The 10,611-nt window shown below is 37.0% G+C and overlaps 1 protein-coding gene across 1 annotated transcript; it reads right to left on the bottom strand.

Moving 5' to 3' along the window:
* Positions 1-735: 735 nt before the first annotated feature.
* LOC124224379 (farnesol dehydrogenase-like) lies at positions 736-10,026 on the bottom strand. The gene is made up of 5 exons (XM_046636588.2): positions 9,595-10,026; positions 6,034-6,160; positions 5,807-5,939; positions 4,304-4,456; positions 736-4,164 (listed from the first exon to the last, which is right to left on the bottom strand). Exons 1-5 carry the CDS (start codon positions 9,893-9,895, stop codon positions 4,126-4,128), a joined length of 753 nt encoding a protein of 250 aa, XP_046492544.1. The 5' UTR covers positions 9,896-10,026; the 3' UTR covers positions 736-4,125.
* Between the last annotated feature and the right edge of the window lie 585 nt (positions 10,027-10,611).

Below are 10,611 nucleotides of genomic sequence, written 5' to 3'. Positions count from 1 at the left end.
GGTATCCACTCAGCCACACCACAGCTACGTCCGCGAGCGCGTGTTTGCTCGGTATGTTTATGGAGCTTGCTTGGAATTCGCTGATGCTTCTCTGGAAGATTCAGTTCGAGAAAAAAAAAATTTCCCCCAACCACTTGCCCATTGCACATTTTGCATAAATGTTATCGAGCTGGCTTCGTATATTTTTCCATAGACTGCGTGCACAAATATTCGAGAATACCAGACGTCACATATTTTCATATCAATAAAAAAATAATATATATTAAAAAAAAAAAAAAAAGTATTCGGACTGGGAATAGTTAATTAATTTGGTTCTGCGTCCGCTAATTGATTCCAAGATTTATCAAATCTGGAGATACTTTTATTCGCTGACATTCATAACTGAAACAAAAAAATCCCAATTCTTGCATTCCTGGAAACATCTGTGCGAGCGGGGACAAGGATGCGATTGGCAACCACTTGCTCGAGGGACCGAGTATATCTATATATACACGATTGTGGGCCACCTTCGGTGCATGGCCGCCTAGGTGTCAGGTCGGAAATGGGCCACCTTCGGTGCGTGGCCGCCTAGGTGTCACGTCGACGCTCCAATCTAGCTGGTATCACGAAAAGCCGAGCGTTGGAGATCTCCCTACTCATCTCTGGTTACAGCATCCCGAGACACGCGTGGGCAAAAAAATCAGTGAGAATGCGGCAAAAGTTTCGTATGACAATGAATGCTTTTCATGTAGAGCAAATATGACACGGTGTAAACCACGATCTTACATACAGGTCTGGCAACGAAGGTAGTGGGGGTGGTTCATTTCATGGCCGGTTATTTATCTCACTTCGTGGCCGCCAGGCCGGCGTTTTGATCGAGGGATGGATGATCAACGCGTGCGCAATGCAGCGCCAACCTAATAATAATATTATTATTGTTATTGCAAGTAATGAATCGTTAAGAATGAAAGTAGTTAATATAAATATTAGTATGATATAATTATTATGAATTATATATGTATGGAGACTAGAGGCAAAGAGTATCGTCTCCGTTTCCTATTTACAGCAGTCATTATCGAAATTTATGGTTTACTTATCAAGTTATGGAATACTTGCATCGCTTGCGTTTGAATTAATTTAGGCGGTGACCTAACCGAATAAACCACCAAGCTTGATTAAACCCCAAGCGGGGCTATAACTTAAATATTAGAAAAAAATGTAAACAAATTATCTATATCAATCTCGTTCATTTGAAGGAAAAGAAAATATAAATTTCATGTGTATGTACGAATAATAAATCTACGAAGGTAATAAATGAAATAAACGTATGTTGTTTAAAGAAACGGTGTTGTTTTCATTAGTTAACCAATTTCGATAATTTTTTACACCGCGGTACCGCACATGGTTTAACCACCTTTTTATTTAAAACGCAATAGCGTTTCACGCGTATGTAAGACCGTGAGTATGACGCACGCGCTGATTTTAGGTTATATGCTTCGTTTCAAGTATAATTTCGGTGGCACATTTTCATTCCTACCCTTGCCCTACCCCACGTACATCCCTAGATAGCAGCGCCACAACATGGCTATTTCAAACACTAAAAACCACGGATAACAAGAGAACCACGTCGCTCTGTAGAAAATTGGCTTCGTTGCCAGACCTGTATCAACGAAGATCGAGTCACATAGAAGCGTACGGCTTATGGGCCGCTTGAAGCAAAACTTTCTGCGACTCGTAAATCCGTAGGATGGCTCTACCATCGGTCGACAGTATAGCCATCCGACGCTCGCCTTAGGAAGCTCGTGCTCTCGGCGATTTGTACTCGGCGTGGAGCCATGGTGGGGGGCCACGCTGCTACATCGACCCTCCCCTTATTTCTCCGCCTCTCTTACCGCGCCGGCTTTTGTTTCTTTTTTTTATACATCAAATGATAGTATCTACACGCAATTAATAAATTGTGTGCAGTTGCTCACATTCGATTGAATAAAAAAAAAGTTTAAATAAAAAAAAATAAATAAAAAACGACGAAAAATCTATAAAGAAATACCAGGAGCAAGGTTCACGAAATCCATAAAAATATAGTACTATCTCTATTATGTATTCAGAAAAGCTGAAGCAAAAATTATAGTGCATGAATCGGCTGTCTCGGATATAATAGTCTCACAGCTCTCGAGAATGTACTTGTGATCACGTAAAATAAAAATAATCAATGCTTAAATCGGCAAAAGTATGACAGACATCATACCGACCCCCCACTCTGGGTTCATTATTGATCGGGCGCGAGAGAGAACGCACCATGGCTCCAAACGAGAGCGAGAGAGTTAGCACGATCACCCCAACTGCCGGTCGGAGCCAACCACGGACACTGTACGCATTAGTATAGAGCGCTGTACGTGAGCCGAAAAGCAAAGGCACCACTAGCGACACCTAGCTGTTGGGGTGATAGTTCGTCCGAGCACCCAACTTTTCTTGCTTCAAATAGCCTGCAGGCCGTACACTTCTATGTGACTCGATCTTCGTTGCCTGTATGCAAGACCGTGGTGTAAACCTCCGTGGAGTAAACCTGTAGTGGAATAAGGCTCCGGTCAAGCATCTCTAGACGCCAGGTTCGATTCCTGGCTCCGTCGTTAATTTTTCGAAATCACCAATTTTTCGAATTTACATTCTTTCAACAAATATTCTCTCGTAGATTAATGATTTGCACATCCGCATATCATTCAATAGACGGCATTGCTTGTCTTACGGGCTTCTCATCGGAAGCAAGGATTCAAAAAGGGTAAACACAACATCAACACATTAGAGTCTCCTTATACATCGTGCATGCAGAGAAGAAACTTCTTACTCACATTAACCCATAGACTTATAAAGATAGACTGAGCGCTCTTATGAGCCGCTTGAAGCAAACATTTAAAGGACAGAAATATGCCGGGAGCACTTCTTTCTCTCTCTGACGATATTTGTGGCGGGGATCGAGGCGGTAGAGGAGAATGAGGCGAAATTATGCGCCTATATCTATAGCTATTCCACTTCCACTGCTCCGTTGTCTCCCACCATGACGCCGATTGAAAAGAGAGAGCAGTACTCCCGGTATATCTCTACCCTTTATATGTAATTGTCAGTGTCTCTTATAGGAGCGCTCAGTCTATCTTTATAAGTCTATGGATTAACCTCGAAATATATGCGTGCTTCTATTTATTTCGTGAACGTCAGGACACTAAGGGAGCAACTCATTAAAGCTTGACCTCAAAAAATTGAGCAAAATTGGTCAAAACTGCTTAATGCGGTAATGTAAGTTTGATATTTTTTGGGCGAACGCGCATAGAAATTTTTGCCCACGTTATAGTGAAAAAAACTGGAACACGCGTGTCTTGACCTGTATAATCTAGGGACCTTGAGGATATATTTCAAGCCAGGAGTTCACCAGGTATGTACGTACATGTCAACCATGCGTTCACGAATGTCCGCTAGGTTATCAATGTACGGTCAATATACTCGTAGTCAGAAGTAGTCAAGCGAAACTGTGAAATATTTTTTCGTATCCTGTTACATTCACTTTGGCGATTTCTATACGATGTATAATTTTTGTTTTGACGTTGTCTCGACTTGATATTTTTCAGTATATTCGTCGATGTATGTTTGGCACAGCTTCGACTTTTGACTTATTGACAGTCATTATCACATCTTAGGCAGATATAGTGACCGTTTTGCCAACGCTAAGTCAAATTTTACATCTGTTGAGATTATACTGGCCAAGCTTAGTCAAGTGATAGTCGAAATTTCGACAAATGTACTACCTGGTTTACGTATTTGCTAATGTCTGTTACTCGTCCATTTTCATCGACAATGATAAGAATTCAGATCTTTGATATCATTAATGAGCAAATGAATTAGTTGGCCTAATTTATCCGCTTGTGTTTTTTCCTTTCTCGAAAATTTTTATTAATACAAAATCCATACAATACATATATTTATATGGGTGTATTCAATGACTTGCAAGTTTCTAGATTTACCCGCGTATTCGCATAATAAGCTCGCATGATGACCGTCGATTCGAGTTAAAATTATAAGTTGGAACGAATGCATTCGATCATGCCGTACGAGTATCCTGCGGTCACAGCTCCAGTTTCATAACCACCGGAAATTCGTTCATGATTCGCCAACTGGGCGTAATATCAGCTCACATACCTAAGAGATGAGAGCTTTGAGTGTGGATATAATTATGTATACATACGGACTGCAATGGAGACATTGAAACAATACTTCATAAGAAAACTGAGAAAGTGGCAAGTCGAAAATAATTAGCAATCTTATTATCGGTACATACTTGGAGATGCGGTGGAGTGCCTAATGCATAGACGATGGCGTTAGCTACATCTTCTGGATCCAATGTAGGTCGTTGACTGTAAACCGCCTCAGCCACTGCCTCGGTGGTGGCAACAGCCAAAAATTCTGTCTTGATAAGACCAGGACTGATGCTCTATAAAAGATTTTAATGGGTTTTAGGACCTTTATGGGACTAAATAGATTTCCCTGGTGGAAATAATTTCCACGTCAAACTACGAATTTCATTTCACGATTTTTCTACAAAAATTTCCACGATTAACTAGAGTAATTCGGTGACGTGCATAGTTTTGGCACAGAATTTTTCCGCAAAATATTATACTTTTTCATAGATGTTCGTAGATTTTTGTAATTTGCTCTAACCCGTTGAGTTCATTTGTCGTAGAAATGGATATATTTCTTGTACATTATTGTAGATTTTCGTGAAAAATTTTAATTTTCATTGGTTATCGTATTGGCGTAATTTATTTAACTTTTTGGTCTTGATATTCGTACAGAACCGTAGTTTTCTGTAGATTATTGTACGTTTGCGTAATTTATCGTAGTTTTTTTACACGTCTCTGTAATCCTATGGTCATAATTCCTGCGAAAGTTCATAATTTTTCGTGGATCATTGTATTTTTAGCTAAGTTTTTTCCCCTCATACTTGCCTAATTGAGATAAGATGAGTTCAAAAATATACAACAGATTCTTTAAATCCGTCTAGATCGTACTTATAACATGACACGATCAGTCTTCGGATATAGATCCAAATTCTGCTCAGTAATCTTGTCTGTAATAAGTTTTCCTTGTTAGAGACGTGCAACATCTAGCGGATGGTTTGGATCCAAAATTGTAATTAGTTTTCATAGAAAATTATACATATTCATAATTTTTCGTGAAAATTCGTAACTTTTTGTGGAGTTTGTACTTTTCGATGAATTTCTACGAGGTTCTACGAAGGCAAAAATTCCTAATGTTTGGATCCGAAATTGAAATTATCTTTCATAAGAAGTCGTAAACATTCATAATTGTTCATTAATCCGCGCAGTTTTCTACGAGATTCTAAGAAGAAAATTAAATCTACTTCCAATATGTCATTTTCAATAATTTTTCGTGAAAATTTGTATTTTTTTAATGAAAAATACTACTATTTTTCACGATTATCTACAACCTTCTACACTTTTTTAAGATTTCCTACTATTTTCTACGATTTTCTACAGTCGGTAATTTTTCGTAGTTTGATGTAGAAATTATTTTCGCCAGGGTTCGATTTCAACTAATTGCAGAATTAAGGTTTCAGGGATTTCAGCAAGTCCGTGTAATTTCAAAAATTTCGGAGATCTCGAAGTTTTACTGAATTCCAAACGATTTTACAAGATGCTGGAGATTTTAGAAAGATTTAAATGATTCTGAAGGATTTCAAAGCTTTAACAAGATTGGACGAGGTTTCAGTGATTTTGAGATATTTCATAATCTTCTTTGTGTACATCTTCTACCCACTTACCGTTATTTTGATTTTGGCGTTGGCTTTGATCAACTCTTTCCTCGTGACCTCCGTCATTGCTGTTACCGCGTATTTGCTACTTGGGTATAGACTGTACTTGTCGCTTACTTCGGGAACCCCATGACCCATAACACTGCAAAAAAATGTCAACGACTTATCGTCAACCAGAAGGTAACCAAGGACAACCAAGTCTCACCTCAAAGTGTCAGAGAACAAAGTAAACCAACCTATTGATGTTGATTATGTGACCGTCAACTTGACGCGCCTTCATGGAGCGTACAGCTTCCCTGGTGAAGATAGCGACTGCCAGGACATTGACGTTCAAAATCCGCCGAAATCCCTCCGTATCTCCGTCTGTAAGGTGATTTGATATTGGGTTCAAAAATAATACTGTGCCTCAGTAAGTCAGGGCCAGTTAATTAACAACAGCTGACTTGAACCATATGATCGAATGCAGACCTCGATAGATAGAAATTGCAAATCATCCGAATATCGAGTATGCCATTTTTGAACTCATATTTGACAGGGCTTGTGCAAAAAGGGTAAAAGTTCCAAATTTAATAAATTTGAACTAAGCATGATTTCATACACTTGAAACTGCCCTGTTTCAGTGAAACAATCGTTTGTGCTAGTTAAAGTCCGTCTGGGCCATCTTGTGCGCATCATTGTAGCTGCAGGTAGCTGGAAAAGTTCCAATCGCGTGATGCGAAAGTGGTACAAGTGCACTTGGAGCATCTTTCCCCTGGTTAAATTTTTTACGCCAAACTACGAAACTTTTCTACGATTTTCTACTTCGTTTCGAACAATTTCGTAGTTTCATCGTGGAATTTTCCAAAGAGTATCAGACTTTTACGTAATTTATCGCAGTTTTTTTACTTCTCTATAATTCTGTGCATGGTCATAATTTCTGTGAAAGTTCATCATTTCTGATAGATTATTGTATCTCTAGCTAAGTTTTTTTATCAATAGACTCACCTAATTGAGAGAACATGATATCAAAAATATACGACAGATTCTCTAAATCCTTCTAGATCGTACTCAAAAGATAAGAAGATCAATCTTCAGAAATACACCAAAATTTTGCTCGGTACTTAAGTTGTCTGCAACAAGTTTTCCTTGTGAGAGTGATGCGACATCTAGCGGATGGCTCGGGTCCGAAATTGTAATTAGTTTTCACAGAAAATTGTGAATTTTCATAATTATTAATAGAAAGTATTTTTCTATAAACTGCAACGCGGTTCTACGCAGATAACTTTGTAATGTTTTGGTCCGAAAATGAAATCATCTTTCATAAAAAGTTGTAGGCATTCATAATTTTTCGTTAAGACTCGTAGTTTTCTACGAAATTCTGCGAATAAAATTAAATCTACTTCCAATATGGAATTTTCATTACTTCTCGTAGAAAGTCATAAATATTCATAATTGTTCGTTAATTTACATGGTTTTCTACGAAATTCTACGAAAAAAATTAAATCTACTTTCAACATGCAATTTTCATAATTGTTCATAGAAATTTGTTCATCGATTTTTCACGATTATCTACAATCTTTTAAGATTTTCTGCGACCGCCAATTTTTCGTAGTTTGACGTATAAATTATTTTCGCCAGAGTCCTCAAGTCCGGTCGAACTCATAATTCTAGGTATTATTTTAATGAAACGTATAGCTGGATCAACTATGTCGATATTAACAATGTTTTTAAACGCCTCAAATAGTCAACTTGACTGTGCAGAATGGTCGAATGAACTATACAGAATGAACAAAATAACTATTTTTACAGTTAAAATTACTACTATCGTTTAATGGTCAAATACCCGACATTCCTTCTCCTACAAGGAAAGGTATCGGGGTGCCCCCCCCCGCCATTTCATTTTTAGGATATGTTATTCTCAATCGAAATATAAGCGATCCGTATTTTTTTATCGGCGGAAAATCGGCTTAAAGGAGTGAAATCAACCCCCAAAGTTGGAAATCCCCGGTGGTCGTTTTCCAGTTTCTCATGAAAATGTTGAGATATTTGAATGAAACCAATTGGAGGATAATTCTTAGGGCAAATAATGAAAAATGCATTCTGTCCGATTACGAAAGGGTTAAATGGTAAAAAATCATAAAAGTTTTAAATTACGAATTATTTATAACTAAAAAACTATTGCATGTTTTTTAATTCAATTATTTGCATTTGAAAGAACAGATAATAGATCGTGACACGTGATTTTGAGTTTTTCGTGCAAAATGAAATAAAATACGCCCCTGTCTACCTCATTAATTGTATTCGGTTTATAAAGCTAACAATATCACATTGCTGTATTTTCGTGTTATCCATTATGTGATGAATATAAAATTTCAAAGTCAGAATCGGTTCCAGTGATCTCACAAATCCTTGAAATACCGGGCGCCACAAGATTCCACGACTGCCAAATCAACTCTGCCAGAAGGCGGTCGGAAATTTGGGAGGATAGTTTTTGTCATTAATGCAACCAAATGTTATCTGAACGAATAAGTACCTTAATTGTTGCTTAAAAAGAGCTTTGTAATATTAAATAAGATGAACTGAAGCAAAATAGTACCAATTTGATGGGTTTTGGGTTGCGCGTGTATGGGGGTAATTCACCTTCTGTGTGATATTATTTCGAAAAACGCAAAAACATGTATCCCCTATTTTTTTCTACGATGAAGAATAGCATATTCTAAAATGAACGAAATCGGGGGGGCTTGATACCTAGACTGGGCCAAAAAAATTGACTATTTTTTTTTTTGAAAAATATATTGAGAATATCATTCAGTATGGCAAAAAAAAATTTCATGAAATTTTAAGCCCTTAATATTAACTTTGAGAGGTCTATCATCGCTATTTTTGATTTTTAGTAATAATTTGATGTTTTACGTCAGAACTGTCGAAATATTGAAGTGAAAAAATTTATGTTCACTTATCCCTTTATAAAATTAAATTCCCTACAAAAAAGGTCTGATTATAGATTTTTGTCAGAGAAGCCGTTTCCGAGTAATGAAGCTTAATAAATTGATGTAATTTCTCGATTAATTCTCGATTAATTCTCGATTAATTCTCGAGAAACCGTTTCCGAGTAATTAAGCTTAATAAATTGATATAATTTCTCGATTAATTCTCGATTAATTCTCGATTAATTCTCGAGAAATTATATCAATTTATTAGGCTTAATTACTCGGAAACGGCTTGTCTGACAAAAATCTATAATCAGACCTTTTTTGTAGGGAATTTAATTTTATAAAGGGATAAGTGAACATAAATTTTTTCACTTCAATATTTCGACAGTTCTGACGTAAAACATCAAATTATTACTAAAAATCAAAAATAGCGATGATAGACCTCTTAAAGTTAATATTAAGGGCTTAAAATTTCATGAAATTTTTTTTTTGCCATACTGAATGATATTCTCAATATATTTTTCAAAAAAAAAAATAGTCAATTTTTTTGCCCCAGTCTATTGATACCTTTCCTTGTCAGTGTAGTCGGATGATGTTTTCGCAATACATAGGGAATTTCACAAGCTCCTTAAAAATTCCAATTTTTTCAAGAACGGCCAATAACGGGTGGAAATATTTAATTAAAAATAACTTTCAAAAATTTGACTCCGATTTTTTCACCAAAAATAACTCATGATTGAAATCACAAAACACAAGTCTCTTTAATTGTATCAAAAAATGAGACAGTTTGCTTTTAGATGATTCGAAAATTTGTTCATAGACGACTGCATAGCTTCATAATATGGTCTCAGCTAGTTGCAGTAATGAAAACCGCGTTCTGCTTACCGGAAATTGATGCAAAATGAGCCATCGCAGCGTTATTAACGAGGATGTCGATGCCTCCGAGTGTTTTCTTGATCCATTCGACGACTTCCAGGATTTCTTCTTCCTTGGTGACGTCGCATTTTTTCGCCCAGAGCTTGCCTTTCGCGTCCTGTAGCTTTTCACCAAGTTTTTCGATCTTCTCCACTCGCCTGGCTATGCCGACAACAGTAAGACCCTCTCGAACGAGAGTCTCAACCGTGGCAGCGCCGACTCCAGCACTAGCTCCGGTAACAAGAGCGATTTTTCCTGCCCACCGATCCATCGCAAATTTAAAAATAACACCTTTTACCCGTACAACTAAACATATGACAATTCTACGACTGGCTGGAGAGTTACTGCGCTCGTTTTATATATTATAGCTAGGTATACTGCTCGTCAGCCACACTGCTCATAATACAGAATCCCCTTCTTATAGGCTACAACAGTAGATACTGTATAATAATAATAACAATTCCGTCGACTGCACTGTATTGTGTAAAATATCGCTGCGTCACTAATTCAATTAGAAGGCTACGAGTTTTTCTCAAACAGAAAAGTCATGTCGATTTATACCGACACATTTTATACTTTGTCGGGTTAAAATATCATAGAATCAGGATAGTTAAAGGTAGGTATTATTTTCAGTATTAAACGTAAAGACATTTGCTGCCTCGACTCCAATCATTGGTGGACTATATTTATTTTGTGCTATTCATATTGCCAGTGAAAAGGAAACTACTTGAATTTGAAAATGAATTTCTTCACTTAGACATCCGTTTTAAAATATTTTTACAAAACAGATTTTTTAGTTCCAATTTACAAGAAATCATTTAAAAAACTTGGGGATTACCATAATTACGATCCTCAACGTGGTGTAAATCTATAAACGTCACCTAATCGACACTACCTAATGTTCGGTTACTTTCGGCTATCAAATGTAATGGCCTGCACAAAAAGTTTTCAATAATTGCTGGTTCAAAGATGTTTTGACAAATTGGG

Source organism: Neodiprion pinetum, unplaced genomic scaffold, assembly GCF_021155775.2.
Source record: "Neodiprion pinetum isolate iyNeoPine1 unplaced genomic scaffold, iyNeoPine1.2 ptg000149l, whole genome shotgun sequence".
Taxonomy (NCBI): domain Eukaryota; kingdom Metazoa; phylum Arthropoda; class Insecta; order Hymenoptera; family Diprionidae; genus Neodiprion; species Neodiprion pinetum.
The sequence above is the reverse complement of the archived record's forward strand: the minus strand, read 5'-3'. Positions and strand labels throughout refer to the sequence as shown.

Coding starts and splice junctions, on each gene's coding strand:
- LOC124224379 (XM_046636588.2), bottom strand. CDS start 9,895: ATGGATCGGTGGGCAGGAAAAATCGCTCTTGTTACCGGAGCTAGTGCT. Junction 5,940..6,033: donor CACATAATCAACATCAATAG/GTTGGTTTACTT, acceptor ATTTTTTTGCAG/TGTTATGGGTCATGGGGTTC. Junction 4,457..5,806: donor ACGCCAAAATCAAAATAACG/GTAAGTGGGTAG, acceptor AATCTTTTATAG/AGCATCAGTCCTGGTCTTAT.